The sequence below is a fragment of the Salvia splendens genome, chromosome 13 (assembly GCF_004379255.2).
Source record: "Salvia splendens isolate huo1 chromosome 13, SspV2, whole genome shotgun sequence".
Lineage (NCBI taxonomy): Eukaryota > Viridiplantae > Streptophyta > Magnoliopsida > Lamiales > Lamiaceae > Salvia > Salvia splendens.
Window position 1 is genome coordinate 5,576,920 of NC_056044.1, and position 20,058 is coordinate 5,596,977.

General features: G+C 34.7%; 4 protein-coding genes across 10 annotated transcripts; 2 read left to right on the top strand and 2 right to left on the bottom strand.

Moving 5' to 3' along the window:
• Window positions 1–1,024: 1,024 nt before the first annotated feature.
• Window positions 1,025–4,958, top strand: LOC121762658 (phenylacetaldehyde reductase-like). Of its 2 annotated transcripts, none has more exons than XM_042158612.1 (6): window positions 1,025–1,155; window positions 1,805–1,974; window positions 2,176–2,367; window positions 3,395–3,557; window positions 3,894–4,080; window positions 4,604–4,958. In XM_042158612.1, the coding sequence occupies exons 1-6, from the start codon at window positions 1,050–1,052 to the stop codon at window positions 4,749–4,751; spliced, it is 966 nt and encodes a 321-aa protein (XP_042014546.1). In that variant the 5' UTR covers window positions 1,025–1,049; the 3' UTR covers window positions 4,752–4,958. The 2 variants fall into 2 exon arrangements, with proteins under 2 accessions (XP_042014546.1, XP_042014547.1); XM_042158613.1 differs by lacking the exon at window positions 1,025–1,155 and adding an exon at window positions 1,177–1,697.
• A 1,053-nt stretch (window positions 4,959–6,011) lies between these two features.
• LOC121762914 (chaperonin-like RbcX protein 2, chloroplastic) lies at window positions 6,012–7,408 on the top strand. Its single transcript, XM_042158944.1, has 6 exons — window positions 6,012–6,183; window positions 6,293–6,559; window positions 6,622–6,713; window positions 6,789–6,846; window positions 6,937–7,002; window positions 7,090–7,408. The coding sequence occupies exons 2-6, from the start codon at window positions 6,293–6,295 to the stop codon at window positions 7,213–7,215; spliced, it is 609 nt and encodes a 202-aa protein (XP_042014878.1). The 5' UTR covers window positions 6,012–6,183; the 3' UTR covers window positions 7,216–7,408.
• A 16-nt stretch (window positions 7,409–7,424) lies between these two features.
• On the bottom strand, window positions 7,425–10,566 carry LOC121762913 (protein DETOXIFICATION 42-like). 2 transcript variants are annotated; one of them, XM_042158941.1, is made up of 13 exons: window positions 10,263–10,566; window positions 9,970–10,091; window positions 9,672–9,869; window positions 9,398–9,588; window positions 9,184–9,319; window positions 8,989–9,085; window positions 8,809–8,909; window positions 8,561–8,724; window positions 8,395–8,466; window positions 8,194–8,310; window positions 8,020–8,115; window positions 7,811–7,932; window positions 7,425–7,693 (listed from the first exon to the last, which is right to left on the bottom strand). In XM_042158941.1, the coding sequence occupies exons 1-13, from the start codon at window positions 10,310–10,312 to the stop codon at window positions 7,651–7,653; spliced, it is 1,509 nt and encodes a 502-aa protein (XP_042014875.1). In that variant the 5' UTR covers window positions 10,313–10,566; the 3' UTR covers window positions 7,425–7,650. The 2 variants fall into 2 exon arrangements, with proteins under 2 accessions (XP_042014875.1, XP_042014876.1); XM_042158942.1 differs by having other exon boundaries at window positions 9,401–9,588; window positions 10,263–10,565.
• Window positions 10,567–12,582: 2,016 nt separating this feature from the next.
• Window positions 12,583–17,173, bottom strand: LOC121759981 (1-acyl-sn-glycerol-3-phosphate acyltransferase 2-like). 5 transcript variants are annotated; one of them, XM_042155575.1, is made up of 11 exons: window positions 16,888–17,173; window positions 15,694–15,816; window positions 15,430–15,469; window positions 15,248–15,316; window positions 15,052–15,111; window positions 14,585–14,662; window positions 14,335–14,493; window positions 13,935–14,060; window positions 13,597–13,689; window positions 13,121–13,207; window positions 12,583–13,040 (listed from the first exon to the last, which is right to left on the bottom strand). In XM_042155575.1, the coding sequence occupies exons 2-11, from the start codon at window positions 15,777–15,779 to the stop codon at window positions 12,825–12,827; spliced, it is 1,014 nt and encodes a 337-aa protein (XP_042011509.1). In that variant the 5' UTR covers window positions 15,780–15,816; window positions 16,888–17,173; the 3' UTR covers window positions 12,583–12,824. The 5 variants fall into 5 exon arrangements, with proteins under 5 accessions (XP_042011509.1, XP_042011507.1, XP_042011510.1 ...); XM_042155573.1 differs by having other exon boundaries at window positions 15,248–15,321; XM_042155576.1 differs by lacking the exon at window positions 16,888–17,173 and adding an exon at window positions 15,929–16,099.
• Between the last annotated feature and the right edge of the window lie 2,885 nt (window positions 17,174–20,058).

Genomic DNA, 20,058 nt, shown 5'->3' on the forward strand with positions numbered 1-20,058 from the left:
GGCTCGGGTCCCCCCAACTTAGGGGTGTGCATTCGGGTTTCGGTTCGGTTTTTTACCAAAACCGAAAAACCGAATTTAGTTCAAAATCCAAACCGAACCGAACCCGAAAAACCGAAAAACCGAAACCAAAAAACCGAAAACCGAACTTAAAAAGCCGAAAAACCTGAAAAAAATAAATATAATATGAATATATATTTATATATGTGTATTTTATTTTATTTTATATATACTAATAGAATATTTATATATAATATAAAATTAATAATACATATAATATATATTATATAGTAGAATATACTAAAAGAATATATATTATATATAATATAATATATTAAATTAATAGAATATATATATAATTCGGTTTTTCGGTTTTTCGATTTTTTTCTTCGCCCGAATCTAACCGAAAAATCGAAATTTTTTTATTTTTAAAACCGAACCGAAAAACCGAAAAAATCGAACCGAATTTCAAAATTCGATTTGGTTCGGTTCGGATATTCGGTTTCCGGTTTTTTTGCTCACCCCTACCCCAACTCCTTTATGGCCATGTACATGACCGTCACAATGGCGGACACTTCCCGCTTTATGTCCTCTCAATACCAAGCCTAGCATAACGAAGTTGCGTTTATGGCGGCACAACTTGGCATTCCGCCTCCTCATGGTTTCAGTGCACCTCCACCGCCTTCGGGGGATGATTCGCAGGCGGAGTAGTTTTTTTTATTTTCTGTAAATTGTATTTTAAATTATGTCATTTTTTATTTTTTTAGAATTTTAATTATGTCTTTTTTTTTATTTTTTTAAATTTTAAATTGTATTTTTTATGTTGTAATTTTATTTTTATTTTTAATGAGGTGTGTTTTTTTTTAATTGAATTTGGTTGGAATTAAAAATAAAAAATAAAATTGAATGAATAGTAATTTAAGGAATGATTAAGGGACGAAGGTTGTCTCCCCTAATTAAGGGATGGAGTAAAAAAGTACGTTGAGACCCGCAAATAGTAATTGAAGGGACGGTGTCGTGGATGTCCTGAAAATCACAAATAATCAGCAGAGATGAAGACGGTGTGTGTAACAGGAGCATCAGGCTACGTTGCTTCTTGGCTAGTCAAACTCCTGCTCCGGCGCGGCTACACTGTCAATGCATCTGTTCGTGATACCAGTTACTTCAATCATACCCTTGACTATTTGCTTTTCAACATCTCTGCTCCTATTTACATTGTTTTCCACTTCACTTTATTTCTGGATTCACTTTATTTTTCATATCACATTTTTAATTACCCTTATTGTTTCTCTGAACCGAATTCGACTAGTCTTTGCCCTAACTTTTGCGAGGTTAATTAGTGCAGAGAGTGGTTTTACTGTATTTTGCCTTAATCTGTATGTTTCCACGAAGCGAGCTGGCAACAGATCAATAAAGTAGCTGAAGCTTCTCAATTAATCAAATTGCTCTAGATCCTGTAGTTCAGCGGTGATCTTCGCCAAGTTAATTAATCTTGAGTATTAGGAGTACTATTTGAGATAAATTAGATTAAATGATGCAGGATGGCTCCACTCCTTGTTTAAATTTCTATGACCTTTCCTTTGAGCTACGAACATGGACTGTGATGATTCATTGCATAGAACTTCACCTTTGGGATCTTAAGGAGTTACCATAAGTTTAAAATAGATTTTAAGCCATGAAACAGAAGTTAGATAGAACTGGTATGTGGTATTGATAACCTCTATGATGTTTGTTTTCTTGTATATATTGATTGATATTGCCAATGGAAACCATGTTTAGTTTTAAGGTGGACATATTTATAAGGCAGATAATCCAAAGAAGACTCAACACCTACTCGAACTTGATGGGGCAAAGGAGAGACTTAATTTGATTAAAGCAGATCTTCTGGAAGAAGGCTCATTTGATGCTGTAGTTGACGGATGCGATGGTGTTTTTCATACTGCATCCCCATTTTTCATTGGAACCAATGATCCACAGGTTTTCCAAGTTTTCATTTTGGAGGACATTGAATAGAGAATCTAAAGGATATTTGAATTAAGTAAAACTCCTAGAAAATAAGCCTTTTATACTCGTCATAAATGAATTGGACGTTCTTGTTATATTTTGGTTCACAAATTTTTTTTTTCAAACTTCACTATATTCAGCTAAACTTTTGTCACTTTGACTCACTTCCTTCAGGCAGATTTGATTGATCCTGCATTAAAAGGGACACTCAATGTGCTTGGATCATGTGCAAGGACACCATCCATCAAAAGGGTTGTTTTAACATCTTCCATAGCTGCAGTTTTTGCCAATGGCAGACCTCGAACACCTGAAGTTGTAGTTGATGAGACTTGGTGGTCTGACCCAGACTTTTGCAAAACGATGCAGGTCAGTTGCTCCCTCCCATATATATATGTATAGGAGATGTATTGGGAGGGAATGACAATAGTAAGAGAGGAATTGGAATCATTTTTAGCTTTCTGATCATAAAGATCTACGGTGGATGCATTTTTCCTGTGAGAATTGATTTTTTGCTTGAGAAAGAGAATGACGAACAAGCACATTAAATCAACTAACAAGCACACAAAACATGAAATGAATGAACAAATATAAAATATTCGCTGCTAATGAGATTCAAACAGAAGAGCTGCATTAATTCAATAAAGATATGCCTTCACCCGTGGATCTTTCTGATCAAAGATCTGAAAATAATTCTCATTTCTTTCGTACTTTTGTCATTCACCCAAACGTATATAAGGGTGAGTTAAGATAAAAACTTTATTATAGTGATAATGTGAGAACACTCGCACTCAACGTGTATATATCCAAATCTGGGTCACACATTTTGTTCATGTGGCATACGGAAAACACGAAAACTTCCCTTTTCGTACCAAAAACGCATAGGGATATTTTTCCTATAGTTATACAAAAATATGCATAAGCTCGAGATCCGTGTGAATTTAATGATGCACCTGTGCGCTTTTTCACCTGGAACAACTATTCTCATGTTACATCTTTTTGTTTTTAATACTAAAAGGCCCTGCAGGTGTCTCGTTTCTAACATGCCACGTGAACAAAATTTATGGTTCAGATTCAGATATATAAGTACTACCTAAGAAGGGGCATCTACATGATCTCACTCTTAAATGATATAGGGTTGGGTTATTATAAGAACACCTATTAGGTTTGGAATTACGATTTACGAACCAAATCTAACCGCTAAATAAATTAGATTTGACAGATACGATTAATCTTGGATAGAAAGTTAACAGTTAATGGCAGAAATTTTTGTACTATGTATCTTGGCTTAATACTTGTTGACTTCTTGTGCCCGTTGTTATTGACATTTGATAACTTCACTTTTTGGTGGATGTTCATGGACCGTTACGTTCTTCACTACTATGTTTGTCATTAGCAATGGTATATGCTTTCAAAGACATTGGCCGAAGATGCTGCATGGAAATTTGTGAAAGAGAAAGGTATCGACATGGTTGCAATAAACCCTTCTATGGTAATCGGTCCGCTCCTGCAGCCAACTCTCAACACAAGTTCTACTTCAATTTTAAACTTGATAAATGGTATGTCTATCCAGTTGATACTTCAACTATATAAGTCTTCCTTGCTATCTCTTTTGTATTATCATGTGCTAATGAGTTCAATGAATTATGATTTATAAGTTATACCACTAATCAAAATCATCCCTTCCTCAATTTCGTTTTGAAACTTATAGCTTAACATTAAGTAGAAATTTCGATCGATTAGTCACGTTACTGAGATTGCTCAATAAGCTTCGTACACCAGAACACTCTTGATTGCTGAGAATCCTAGTGTCTGGTATTTTTGTTACTGAAGTGGGATGAATGAACTTTTGCGTTCCTAATCTTGGCCTGTCTTGTTGAAAAATATATATACAGGTGCGGAAACGTATCAAAATGCCGTAGTTGGATGGGTGGATGTACGAGATGTTGCCAACGCGCACATTTTGGCTTTCGAGGACCCTGCAGCTAATGGAAGATACTGCACAGTGGGGAGAGTTGCACACTACTCAGAATTGGTGAAGATATTACAAGAACTCGATCCTACTTTGCATCTTCCTGAAAAGTAAGTTCTTGATTTCAACTCGATATATTACACTACATACCTTCTGGTGTTAAGTAAGCAGTCTCATTGACTATGTGACTGTCTGCGTCTACTCTCTGCATGGTTTTTTTCATGTTAATTTGTTTGGCGTTTGAAGCCAATGTCACCAAATTGAACCTAAATTTAACTGAACCTTGTTACGTTCTTTGTCAAGCTCTCATAATATGTAGCTTGAGCTTCTTATGCTTCTTCCACTCAATAATTAGAGGATGGTGTAGGACAAATATAGCCTAGTCCATACGTCACAAAGAATTGGGAAATTAGGTTTCTAGCTATAAGGGTGCTTCATATTGTGTTCCTTCTTCACTTATTTATACACGGATTCTAAGCTGACTACGAAGCGTAGCCTAGTTGGTTGTAAGTTGGGGTTTGAGTCATCATAAGGGGGGCTAGTGGAAGATTTTTCATTTAGTTGCTACTTGCTAACTGCAATGCTGCTTAGAACTGATATGGCTTTCGTTTGACGTGGAAATTTTACGAGCAGGCGTGCGGATGACAAGCCTTTGATGCCTACATATCAGGTTTCGAAGGAAAGAGCAAAAAGCCTAGGCGTTGAGTTCACCCCTCTTGAAGAAACCCTCAAGCTAACTGTTGAAAGCTTGAAGGAGAAGGGCTTCTTTAAACCTGCCTAAAATGTGCACTTACTAAAAAAGAGACTGACAATTGTGCTTGTCTACAATCTACACTGCCTTAATTGTGTGATGAATTTAGTCTGGTACTAGTGAAGTCGCAGTCTCATGTATGTACAAATGTTTTTCTCTTTCTTTATTTGTGGAGTGGCTTGTGAATTTATACATTTGATCCTTCTTACGATTGGCTAAAGAATTGTTTCTGTAAAATCATTGACAACCTAAGTAAATACTAGATGAATAGAAAAACTTCATAGTACTATTTTCATGTAGAAGTGTAGAACCATCATAAAGAGCACATGGCCCCAAGCCATAATGGCTCTATTACTTGTCCATCTAAACATGGTCAAAAAATTACTCCCTCTTTCTCACAATAATTATCACTCGTAATGTGGGCACGAATTTTAAGAAATGTAAAGAAAAGTTGGCTGTGAAAGTTAGTGGAATGTGAGACCTACTTTTTTATATTGGTTTTATAATAAAATGTGAGTGAAGTGAGTTAGTGGAATGTGTGATCTACTTTTTTATATGGTAAAAATAAAGTGTGGCAATTATTACAGGACGAACCGAAATGGAAAAGAGTGACAATTATTGTGGGATGCTTTTAAAACATTTTTCAATATGTAGACTATTCAATAGAGGTTTTGAAATATAGTATCTTAACTCTTAAGTAGTACTTCTAGTTAGTCTCGAAAATTTTCCAAAACTGTCTGCAAAAAAAAGAGATCAATATTACTACTTCAAAACAAATTTCATTTAATCAATGTGAATATTTAGAAGTCAAAAACATTTTTAATTTAATAAATGTGAATATTTAGAAGTCAAAATTAGATTACTAAATCAAACAAAATTTAATCAATACCGGTCGGTGGTCACTGATCCGCCAAACAAACGTCGACATGTAGATTTTTTATTCACACTTAATTTACATCTTAATTACACTAAAAATATTGTAGGCAGCTAAATATATACTCCGTAGTAATTGTTTACTACTACTACTACTATTTGTTATACAATTGGTAATTGTCCTTCAATATTCGAGATGTCTACATGGCTTAAAAGCATCTGGTATATAAAGAAATAGTATTACTAACTTAGTTAGATGTGTATGTCACTTCAATTAGCTATGATAACATTTATTTACTACTCTAAGTCTACTTAGCTAGCCACAGCGACTTTAATAATTAGTACAATCATATGAAAAATCAAAACAATAAAAAACTTAAACCATATAAAAATTGTGAGCCTCAGAATATTATTCTGGTCACAATTCAACAAATCAGCAATTTTTGTGTCTTCTTTTCCGTTGAGAATTTGGACACCCTTTTCTCCAAAGTGCATCAACCGCTTCCGTGGAAGACTTGTCTCGCTTAATTTGTTGAATATTCAAGTCAGCAAGAAGCAATTCCAATCCGAATCCTCTATATATATCCAGGTCAATCAAATTGAATCTCTTCTTATACTCTTATTCTATAGTTATAACATCGAAATTCAAATTCAAAAAAAAAACACAGAGTGTTTGTTGTTGTTGAGTTTTGCAACAGATGGCGGGAGCAGTGTGTGTAGTTGGCGGCGGTTCATCGTCGTTGGTGGAGTGTGCTTCCTGCAATTTGCTGAGGCAATCCTCAATTGGGAGAAAGCATATACCGCCTCGTTTGGATTTGAGCGCTTCATTTCTCGATTCTTCTCCAAACAGAGCTTTCTTTTCCCCTCCAACTAATTTGAAGAAGAAACACAGGAAAAAGTTAACTGTTGTTGGAGTCGGTGGATTAGGTGGCCAGTATGAAGAAAGCTATGAGGATGTTAAAAGAGTATGTTTCAAGATTTCAGTTTGTACATGTTTTGATTGACCAAATTGCGAGTTTGATTGCAGCAAATTGTGGACTACTTCACTTACAAAGCAGTGAGGACTGTGTTGAACCAGCTTTATGAGATGAACCCTCCCCAATATCGTTGGTTTTATAAGTAAGAGTAGTTATACATATAATTTTTGGAAATGAAAAAGGAAATTATAGAGTTTGCAATGTGTTTGTATGGCAGTTATGTTGCATCGAATGAGCGTGGCTACGGAAAGACCTTCATTCGCGAACTTGTCAAGGTAGGGGAGGGTTGTTCATAGAGAGCAATAGCATGAACAATTAATGTAGCCTAGTGCTTTACTGAAGCATGGGTGGTTTTTTGGACACAGGATAAGCTGGAGCTGGCTGAGAGAGTGATGGTGACTCGGCTTCACCTCTATGGGAGATGGATTAAGGTTAGTTGAGCAATTGCAAGCATGATTGTGTGATCAATTTTTATAAGATGAAGTGAAGTGAAGTGATGATTGGTGTGGTGAATGTAGAAATGTGATCATGTGGAGATGTATGAGAGGATCTCGGATCAGAATCTGGAGTTGATGCGCGAACGTCTCATAGAGACTGTTATCTGGCCCTCCGACGACACTAACACCAACACCAACACCGGATGAGGAGATCACCATCACCCCCACCACCCCTCTACTCATTTCTTTTTTCTTCTTTTTTTGTTATTACCAGATTAGCTCAACTCTCTTGTCTGTTAATTTGTTCATGGTAACAACTTTTATAGTAGTAATAGTCTATACAAAATAATCAAATTGACAAGGTGTTTTCAGATGAATGAATACAAACTATTTCCTACTAGTTCACACCCTGGCTGGCTGGGATAACAAACTATTTGAATTGGAGATCTATTTTTTCTCAATAGTAGTTAAGACACATTTAAAATAGTTTGTTAGTATATTGGCTTGAGAAGCCATCATTGATGGTCTCAAGCCCCCCTAAACATAACCTATATATATACAATAACACATTTTCAAATCTTAGTTCCTAATACATGAAGAAGTCATCCATTTGATTTTCCACATCTCTAAAACAAAAGAGAATCAACTCCTAAGAAATTCCCATGGCCCTGTTGCTGTCCCTATTCTGCATCAGACACAAAAGATGCACAATATTTCAAGAATGTTATTGTCCAAATAGCTCAAAGTTGACAAATTCATCAAACCATGTGCAGGAGATCTTATGTTATGTCGGAAAACACACCTCCAAAATCCAGCTAATGCTCTTAAACTCATGTAGACAGTAAGGGCAACCCATATTCCTATAAATCCACAGGTGGATGAAAGAACCAACAATGCGATGATGCTAAAAATAGCCACTATAACCTGCAGGCATAACCATTATGCACGAGTTTGAGACCGGCTCGTTGGATTATTCATCGTTGTATCTCTCACAAAGCGATAGAAACTTACCATTGAGTAAGCTGAATATGCAAAATCAGATGCTCCAAAGTTGACACCATCAAAAACAAAGGCCAGTGAGTTGATCGGCTGAGTCGCTGCCACAAACTGCAATGGCCAAGAATTTCGTGAATCTTAAAGTGGAAAAAGCTGGATTAGACAAACTTGTTGAGTTGGTTAAACTACCGGGATGCCAACACCAATAAAGCGGATAACATCAGCGTCTTTGGTGAAGGTCCGTGCTCCAAAATGCAATCCAAATCCGAGCATGACAGCTAAGCAGAATCCCAGAGCTAAACTCAACTGCAGCGAAATGCTCGGTCGTATCAGACAGGTTTACATCAAGAAAATAAGTCATCATAACCTTTTCTTGTCATTTGAAGTCACCTGCAGCACCCGGGATGCTGTGGCAGCTGCCCTACCGTAGTCTTTTCTTGCAAAAGCACTTGCAAGTATGGCCTAAAGAGAGAAACCATTCTTAATTAATTCATACAAAATGATACGTTTTCCTTCACGAAGAACAATGAAAGGGGTAAAGAGTGATGTGGATCACCTGTCCAGCAACTGCCAAACCATCAGCCAAAAGAGAACTAGCTAGCCAAACTTGCAAGCAAACCTGAAATGCAGCCATTTCTGTCGATCCCAGCCTGGCCGCCATTGATGCAGATAGCGTCACACAGAATGTTACGGCTATGACCCTTATAAGCAATTGGAATCCTACATTTCAAATTGGAAGTTATCATTTGCGGTTATAAGGTAATTAGTTTAGAAAGGTTTCTTCACTTGTCATGAGATTCTCACCATTTTTCATAAAACGACCTAATTGAAGATATTCACGACTAGGAGATAAGAGCTCCACTTCCCTTTGCAATCTCCAGAAGAGTATTAGAGCAATCAAATACCTAAAAACAGCAGCTGCTTTTGTGACATGACTCGCATACGTAACATTTTCATCTATATGTGTGATGATGTTCGACTTACTGAGAGATAACATGTGCAGTGGCAGCACCCCTGACACCCATCTTCAGAACAAATATAAATATCGGGTCCAAAATGATGTTTACTAAATCTCCGGACACTAAATGAGGAACGAGAGTAGTGAGGAACATAAGGCATCTTCTTGGTCTTGCCTTGATAATTTATATATGCTTGAGAGATGCTGGTTTGAATGTATACCTGTTGCATAAAGCGGAGTTTTTGTGTCTTTGAGACCACGAAACACTCCTTGCATAGCTAAGGACAAGAGAACTGCAGGAGCACCGAGTGATCTGAGCTTCAAGTACTGTTCAGCAGGTTTCGACATCTCTGAGCCCTACGAGATCAAGAGTCCATGACATCATAATACTAAGATATGCATACAACTATACAAGTAAAGAGGGAAAACAATTACTACATATTTTACTCCCATGAAACTTAGTAATGGTCTGGCTGCAGTGATGAGAAACACAGCTTGGAGTAGGCCAAGAATGCCGCCGATGATTAATGCTGAAGGGGCCGAAGCAATCTGCTTCTTCCCATGTTCAGCCTCACCAATCTCAAAACTCTTTGCAGTGTCCAAGCGATGCATTTTCTCATCCAAGCCTAGCACAGATTAAAGGCAGATGAGATTTAACAAAATTCGAAACCATATTGGATTAATATTGAGTGATAAGTATTAGCATTACCCTTTTGTGGTATCAACATTTTATCCTCACTGTCTTGGCTAGATACGTCATCCTCTTTGAAATCTAGGCGTGCCCCTTTCACTGAATCTTCCTCGGCAACAAAAGAAGTTGTCACACTGACGAGTGGGAATATCGCAATTCTTGATATCTGATTGAATAAAGCAATGGAGACTCCCACTGCAGCAAGCTCAACAGGACCTGTTTAGATCAAACACTCACTATATAAATAGTTGTTCATTTCAGATATATTGCTCAAAACTTGTAGTAGTATAACTAAATGAAAAGGTGAAGATGATACCAATTTGGCCGATAAATGCAGTATCAATGAGAGATGCTATAGGATCAGCTGTCAAAGCCATTGCTGCAGGAAGAGCAATGGTAGCTATCTCTACACCTAGCTCATCAAGTTTAAGGGCTGACCTGCTCACAAACGTCGGATTTATCAATCAAAACTCTAGTTTTGTTCTTGAAAATGAATGCATGGAAATTATACTGAGCATCTTTATAAGTACACAACATAACAACAGAAATCGATTTCAAACGTCTGAAATTACTCCACTTAGTTAAGATTGAAGAGAATTCCATCCATACCTGACATCCTTGAATAATATGCAGCTTGGATTCAAATCTTTGTCCGCCATAACCGTAATGAGTATAGTAATTCTATTATCTCAAGCCATCCCCTTTTCGCAGACAGCAGATGATTGCAAAAACAGAAACACGCAACTAAGAATGATCGCAAAATAGTTTGTTGAATAAGTTTGAGGACAAAAAGGATGGCAATTCAGAAACGGCACGCCTCAAAAACTAAGCAAGCATGGTAATGGTGTGCAAGTGTTTGGGTGGAAAACTTTGAGACTATATACTTAAATTGTGGGCAAGGCAAGGCAAGTAAATGCAATTAAATTGTGAAACAGAAAAAGAGAAGCTGGAATCTGGAGCCCCAATAGCGTGGGGCCCAAATAATGCAGAACAGAAACCACACATGAAGTTTCAAAGTTGATGTTACATTTGGACTACTTACTAAGTTTGGATAATAAAGCACTTAGCTGTCAAGATTTGGATTCCTGCATTTGTGGAAGTGCACTGCATTATATTTCCATCACAACTATTTTAATTTAGTTTTATGTATTTTTGTGTTAAACGTTAAGCATGTAAAAATTAGGTTTATTTGTTCCTTACCATTAATTATCTGTTTAAAATAAAACACAATGTTATAGACGTTTGATATTGTTTCGCACGAATTTGTTTTTAGGTCAGTCCCAAAAGACCTCAAACTAATTAGGGGTTGGACATGATTATATATACTTTCCAACTTTCCTCCCGACGTGGGATGAGTTTGTACATAACACATAAAAAATATGAAAAGTCGCGATCATGGAATAAACAAGACCATGTCTTTATTAGAATCTATACTATTCTCATCTGATTATTTAAATACAAAAAAGAAAGTAAAACGCATGGATAGTTGGAGATTAGAGTTTGCTGGGTCTAACACAACACTTGCAACGTGGCTGCGTAATATGCATTAAATGCGAATAATTAGACAACACATTATAAATTTTTGTTTGTATGAAATGTGGCTTCCTCACTATTAGAAACGTTAAATCCACCTAATTCTTTTGGAATCAACTTTACTCTTATCCCATCATATCGTCAAACTATTTAGTTATGGAGTGGCCAAATACTAAGTTTAAAACTTAAAACTGATACCAATTTTGTATGAATATATAATTTACAAACATTCACCAAAAGTGTTCGATAACATAGATTTTTTTTAATGTGTAGTATTTAATATATTTGCAAAATTTTTGTGACGTGAGTATTAATTATTGCTAAGTTCTTGTATATGTGTGTGTTGCTAAATTCTTATTTGTTCTATCATATTCTATACACATGGAAGCAATGTGATGGTTGAACGTCACACTACTTTCCAAACTTGCTAAATAGGGAGTAGTGTTCTACTTTTAATAATCTCAATTATTAAAAAGTTAAATGGACCATTGAATAGTATGTATAGTCTCGGCACAACTGGAACCATAGAAATGAATAAAATTCTTCTTTCTGCTAAAAATGAAGTCCCAATTGTTCACGTTTCCAGGTATGGACTATCACTTTTATAGAGTATTTATTCATCAAATTTTTATTTCTACATTTTTGCAATAATTATATTTTATTTTGATTATTTTGTAATTAATTATTTTACATTTATTAACTAAAATATAAAAAACAATACTATGATTAGCTGATAGCGTTGTTAACGCAAACCATAAAAAAATAGATATCTTTGTGTTCGGAAAAAGGGCACTAATATTTTTTATGGACAAATAAATAGAAATCTACACTTTCATCCCACTTAGTATAGTACTATTGAAAAGATTGAGCGATTAGATTTGTTGGTGTCTCTTTATAGCTTATTAGAAAAGGCTAAATTCCAAAAAATGCTTTAATAAATGGGGTCACTTTATAGCTACGTACGAAAATTGCATTTTCTTAAATAGCAAAAAAGTGACATAGTCTATAGGGACAGAAATTTGAGTCATGGAGGTAGCAAAAAAAGCATAGTCTATAGGGAGAGAAATTTTATTAAATAGTATAGTACTATTGAAAAGATAGAGCGATTAGATTTGTTGGTGTTTGCGGCTGAAGACAATCCAAGCAAAATATTGTTACAGATTTAAAAATGACAGAAATTACAAATTTAAATTAACACCACAATGATTTAATTCAATCAGGATTAACCAATATCATCGATTAAAATTTATTGATCCCAAAATTATTTTTTTATTAATGTCAATTACAGTGTATTGTATTAGGGCGGATACAAATTTTTTTGGCATCAGTTGATCACATTTCATGTTGATTAATAGATTCACATAAGTTGATTAGTCTCGTAAGAAAAGAAAAGTGAAGCCACCAATGATTTATATATTCGTATAAATAAATTGGTTACTATTTTCACAAGAGCTGAACTGAAAAATAAAAATACAGTAAAGTTGGGAAAAGAAGGAAAAATAGCATTATCCTTCTTTCAAGATAAATAAATAAATAAACAAATAAATAAAACCATAAAAAAAAAACCACATAATAGCATTATCCTTAATAAGATCTACCCGAATCGTATGCATAGCCATCATTTTTGTATACCAATGCTCAAGTTTGAAGGAGCACCTGATTCAACGGGTCTGGTTGGTGCTCCTTTGGAGGAGTCGAACGCTCCGACTGACTAAACATAATGAGTATGTGCATAAGGATAACAGTGACACCCAAGAACGACAAGCAAAAGGCCACTTCTCCCCACGAGAATGGAAAACGTTCCAACAAGCTCACAACGACAGCAAGTAGGAAACACGACCAGCATATCACGACCTATCCATCAAGCGCGAGACATGTTTAAAATAGATCACGAGTTTGTGCAGTGGAGCAACTTACTGTATGGTTGTATTTACCATTAAAGATTTCTTTGTTCTGCGAAGCTCATGCGGCAGTCCAGGTCCAAATGAGTTCGTTTCGAGATGTTGCTCCAATAAAGCATCCTGGTTAAAAGGACAAAGCTCTTATTGTTAAGGTGATTCCATGTACTTATGAAGTAGAACTGTGTGGTATACATGGAATAAGTGGTTTCGTATCACATATATCTCGAATGAAAAGACAAATTGCCCAAAAGGTGGGGATAAACACTCCACCCTATAAAGAAAACATCACTAGCAATGACAAACAAGACAAACTAATTTACCAATGATAGATTAATAGTAATGCGGTGGAAATACCATTGTCAATTTTGGAAAACAAGGATTTTATTAGTTTATTATTTCACCAGTTCACACATTCATTTAAGTGCACCACTTCAGTGACTTCCTATTCAAGATGTTGTTTTTGCACAGAGTGACATTTTTTAAGTGACCAATTTTCAGGAAAGCATTACCTTTGCAACGAATACGTCTTTGCACCACTGTGCAATCCCACTACTAGTTTCAGGTAATTCCTGCATTAGATGTCGCTCAATATGCACATGTACCTACAGTAGGAGATTGGGAAGTTCATCAACATACTTGTTGAAACCAGTTAAGTAACATATGTATACCTAAATTATAAATTTAGTATAAAAAGGCCTGTACTTGGCTCATCAGTATTCTGTTCTATCAAAAAATGTCATGGAAGAAATTGAAGATGAGATATAGATAAGCATTCAAAATTCAGTACTTCACCGCAGCAGTTCTGCAATTGTACTATTAATAAAGTTTACAAACTCTCATGGCATACCGTAGAAGAACGCCCCCTGAAGATTCTCAAAAGGGTAGGACAAGGTTCATCTTTTGGGATAGCAACTGTAATATTATAAATTGCAGGAACATGAGATCGCAGATGAGTTACTGCTGCAACAAAACCCTGGACAGAAAATAAAAATACTAATTACTAGAAGGTGAAGAAGTTATATTTCACTAATTCAAAGACAACTAGCATGATATCACCTAGCATTAGGCCCCTCAAACCAATTTAACTTCCAGAAAAAACTTTCAGTATGTCAGAGTTTTGGTAAAATAATATACTGGATAGAATTAATTAGTGGTCTAAGAAAAGTAAATCATCAATGAGATGAACGAGACAATGATCTCAGCTGGACAGGTTTCATACTTGTCCGAATTCAATCCGTAGAACTAACCTTGGTACGAGGAATCAGGACATTCCTTGGAACAGGCAGCCCAACTGAAGCAGCATATTGTTGGGCTGCAAAAAGTTTTGCCTGGGTAAAACGTGTTCCTTCAACAAAAAGAGCCAACCAAAAAGGTAAAGGGAAATCATTTAGCCCCTCAAATCCAGACTGCAATTAGACATCAAGAAAACTACATTAATGGACTGATAAAGTTTTACAACTCAAATGACTGAGAAAGTGTATACACTAAGCTGCTCACCTTTAGGGTGTTTTCGTCTTTGGCCCAACTTCTCTGCAGAAAAATATAACCAGAAAACCACATTGCCCAGCCTATGACCTGTGTGAATAATAGCATGGGTTATAATAGTTAGTGCCTACAAATTGAGCTGGTTTGCATAAATCAGAGAAAGCAAGAAGTAGAAATAATATTTTGAACAGAAATGTTATAAAATGGCATAGAATACCAACAACCTATGACCTATATGTGTAATAATGACACTGGTTATAATTGTTTGTGCCTATAAAATGAGCTTATTTGCAGAAAACAAGCAAATCAACTTAAGTTTGAAGAGGACATCATATTTCATTGCAAACTTCATAGTATAAAATGTTATTGCTTCACGTGGACTACCAATTTGGGGTATGGTTTGCACTATGAATAATTGAAAAAACAAAACCTTGAAGTTCCATTCCCTATATAGTTACCAATGTATTTAGAAAACTCACAGGGAGGCATAATATCTCTTTCTTTATAATGGCTAAGCAGCTACCAAGGCAACCTGCGTGCTAGCAAAAGTGAGATAACTGTTTAGTCAATGAGAAGATCCCGTCAAGTACATATGAAAGAAGATCATAAAGACAACATCATAAAAAAATATTCATCAAGTCGAGAATATATGACCAATATAAATTAGTAGCTAACCTGTGCTAATACCCATCCGACAAGCCAATCAATATCACTTCTATGGTTACAAATGAGAAGTGCTCGCTCCTTTCCTAAAATAATATCCCAAATCTTAAATTTCAAACCTCTGATAGGAAAGCTCAACATTTTGGGAAAACACTTGCTTGGGCACACGCATTGAGCAATTGAAAATTCCTTACCCATGAGTTCAATGATTTCTTTATCTGCAAATAGCTGAACCTGTCAGAACAATTAATCACCCGTGTAAGTAAACAATACGGCAGGAGGGCAGCCATAACACATCATTCCTTACATTATTGATGAATTGTGCATAATCTTATAAATTGTTCTCGCACTTTTTTGGTTTGTGTTAGTGTTTCCATACTTTCCAATCTCAATCAGGAAGAGAAAAATTCAGTCATATATATATCATATGTAATATGATAATTATACTTCCAGTATACCTTATTATTCGCCCACCAGTCGAAAAGCCAGATGAGTTCCAGTGATAGTAGTTCCATGATTCCCTTATTGATCCTTCTGAAAGCATTTCTTGAGAATGGACGAATAAGGATATAAAAAAAAGCCTGAAAGTTAAGGGGAAGTATCAGTATTAGACAGGTTACAACCATCTAAGTAAACAAACAAACAATTAAATGCATGCATTAAAGTACTCTGCTACCACATTATAATGTATACTTTCTTGGACATAGACTGGAAATGAATCAAAGTCTTGATCAAAGATAGCCTCTTAAACCATGAAGGTGGCACTTCATTTAACTCTTGAACTTAAAGCCAAAAGAAAATTGCATGCATAGAAATATTTGTTATAGTTGATGGAACTACAGGATCAGTCATTTGCTATGAGGATCCCAGTAATTACGTATCTTGCCTTTGGATAACCTAATGACACCTTTTAAAAAGCTCAAGCACAATACTACAAAACCAGATAAAGCTTAACAAATTCCTGGGTTGTTAGTGTGGTGGTGGCATGTGGAATTCAAGTTCAAGCTATATGAGTTAATGCGCTAATCATGTGCTCCACGTGTTTACCTAATAAAGAGCATCTGATCCTGAAAGCATTAGTTACCAGATCTATGGCAGTATATCAAAGGGCAAAGAAAGGTTCAAATTCAAGGTTCTGGAAAGAAATTTAAGCAAGCTGCCAAATCCTTTACAAAAGCTAAAAGATGCCTTTTCATTGTTTTCAACTTACCCACCATTTTCCCAAGTTATTGTTTTACTTCACTTTCAATTACAAGTGCATCTCAGCAAGCTACGCTCTCGTTAGTGTTTCCCTTTTTCCTTTTAAGTAAGCCAGTAATGTCTTACTCCATAAGTAGGCACAACATTCTATATACAGAACCCATGTTTGAGGATTAGAACACATCTGTATTGAGAATAATAAATTTTGTACTTAAATGTTCCCAATAATTAATGTTCTCATGGAGACAATAAACAAAATCAAATCTTCAACTCTGCTACTTAAATGCCACATTCAAATGTGCCCTGTCATTCTAATGCCATTCAATACTATCTTAAAATTCAACAAGTTTGTTCAATTTCATTCATCTAGTTATTAATTCAGCATTCATAAAAAAGCTTGCTAGATCCAGAAACAACAGCGCAAGTATAAACAAATAGAGCGATGGGTATACCTGAAGCAGGTTCACAATGAGGCCGGAGAGAATGAAGAGGAGACCTAAAGGGAGGATCACTACCGCGGCGATCGCCATTTAAACAGCTTACATGCAAACAAAATTAAGAGCTAAATTTATGCTAGCAATTCAAGAATGTTGAGAATGGAATATCCCAATGTGTGTGTGTTTTCAAAACCGTTTCTTGAGATGAGAATTGGGGGGAATCTATGTTTGTGTGTGTCGAAAACGGATCGAGATGAATGAATGTTTGTGCGAGAATATAGGAGCAAACACCATTGGTTTACTTCTTTTCTATATCTACTTCTACCAATTTTTTGCCTTTAATTATTAATATTTATATTGAGATAAATCAATTACCGACCAATTCCAAGATTCATGGAATCAAATTGATCTATTGATTTTTTACAACAAATAACATAATAGTCAAATTATTTGCAAGATTATGGGATGGTAAATTGAATTGCTTGTGAACTAAATTAGATTTGTTTTTTCAAATTTTAAAATCAACGCTAAATATCATAAAAGTTAAACTTAATTTAGAAAATAATACTATAAATTACTGATTAAATTCTTTCAAGTCAGAGACATTATGTCTCTACAGTCTATATCACTGTCTTGTAAAGTGTACTATATCATATCTTTATAACACTAAATCACTTGAAAGTATGCAAATTCATCCCCAAACAAATTTCACAAAACATGAAAAGCATAAGTAAGCAAATGTGTAAGAATAAAATTAAAAACTGATAGTGTAAGCTCGACTTTTCATCAATTTTTTAAAGGTTTAACCTCAAATTATGGCATTTTTTGGATACAGCAAGTAGAAAGCTAATTACTAGTAGTAGTGGCATACTTTTATGGATGAATTTTAAATATACCTTAACATGGCTGGTGATTCAATCCATTCCAGTCCAATTACCATTTTATAAATATAATTAATTTTCATTATTATGCACTTAGATTAATCATATCTGATTTTAGTGTTAATAGTTTAAATAATTTATTGGGCTAGCCCAAAACTCAAATATTTAGGATCAAAATTGAAAATTTCTAATCTAATAAATTTACCGTCTGATTAACTCAGGGGCGGAGCCAAGAATTTGTATGAACGGAGGCAAATTTATATATGAAGAAAATTTACAAACTTGAGGAGGGGCATTTACTGAAAAATTAAAAGAAATAAATTATATGAATGACAATACTTATATATGGGAGAAAATATGAGGTGGGGCAAATGCCCCTCCAAATGCATGAATAGATCCGCCCGTGGATCAACTTACACTCAATTAACCCACAACCGGAGTAGGATTAACCCGAAAACAGAAAGACTAACCTGATTGACATTCCTAATTGTGAAGTTTATATGAGTCATTTATATTAGACCCGAGTTAGGTCTATTATGGATGGACATGAGTTTGAAAACAGACCAATTGGAACATGCTTCAAGCAATGACCCCATCCCAAACCCATTTCATTTTACTAGAGATGCAAATTTAGTTTTCGGATTTTAGGCATACTCGATACTTGGGTTCGGGTAATTGGTGCAATGAATTTTCTAAGTTTTAGGTAACCAAGTAGTACCCGGTTAATATCCGATTTTAATAACTCATTATAATGGAGTGATTTATATAAATAGAATAGATCTAAAATACAACAATTTTGGATTTGTGGGTACCCGATTAGTCGGGTTCAGATACTCCCATTGGGTATTATGGAAATTGACATGTGTATCGACTAATCAAGTATCGGGTAGGACATTTTAGAAAATTTGGGTTCACGTATCCATATTTGCATACTTACATTTCACCGTTACACCGTACCTGAACCGGCCCATACCACACCTAGGTATGCTATGCTAGGCTAAGTCGACAAGTCCAACACATTAATAAAAATAAAGTTGGACACCAAACCTATATTAAAAATGAGGAATACTCCTAGGCATGCACGAACCGGAACCGGTAGACGGTTCGGCGGTTCATAGGGGCCGGTTCAGGTTCAAGAATTACAGGAACCGGAACCGGTGGTTCAAAACCACCGGTTCGAACCGGTGGTTCAAATGATTTTTTTAAAAAAATATTTATTATTTAATATTTATAAAAATTAATTTTTATATTTAAAAATCAATCAATTTTCACAAATAAATAAATAAAAGAATTTCATAATAGCCCATATTTATTTGTTGGGCCTCTGAATTCTAAAAACCATTCTTGATTATTTCTATTTTATAGAAGCATCCTTGAATATTTTGTGTTTCACTTTCAATGTGGGACAAATATGTTGAATTATTTTCTCTTATAACTACATGTTTAGCTCATTCATTCATTTTTTCCAATGTGGGATACAAAACTTTCTTTTGTCTTCTACTTTTCTTTATTTTTTTACTATATTTTATTATTCACTAATTTTATCTTTATTTTTGTCATGATTCTTTTTCTAAAACAAATTTATAGATAATAATAGCATCACATAGAATAGTTTAATTAAATTTGAATGTTGCATGTTGCTCATAATTTGTATATTTATATAATGTGGATGTGTTCAAATAATATTTGGATTTAAATGTGCTCACTTTTAATAATTCTAAGAAATCATTTTTGGTTGTTTCACTTTTATAGAGACATCCTTGAATATTTTGTGTTTCACTTTCAATATGAGACAAAATATGTTAAAGTATTTTCTTTTATAATTATATGTTTAGATCATTCATTAATCTTTTTCTAATGTGGGATACAAAACTTTCTTTTGTTTTCTACTTTTCTTTATTTTATACTACATTTTATTATTCACTAACATTATCTTTGCTTTTGTATGATTTTTTTTCTAAGACAAATTTATAGATAATAATAGTATCAACTAGAATAGTTTAGTTTGAATAGTTTAATTAAATTTGACTGTTGCATGTTGCTCATAATTTGTATATTTATAGAATGTGGATTGGTTCAAATAATTGGATTTAAATGTAAGCATATTGCTAATTTTTCTCAATATATTGATTAAAATGTGAAAAGAACAACAATTAATATAATTTATATCATAATGATAAAAATAGATAACTAAAGAATGATTTGTATAGCGATATAATATAGTTTATATATTTATATATTAATAGTTGACTAATAGTATGATTTTGTATAATAGCTATTATTCTATTATATGCAGTATAATTTA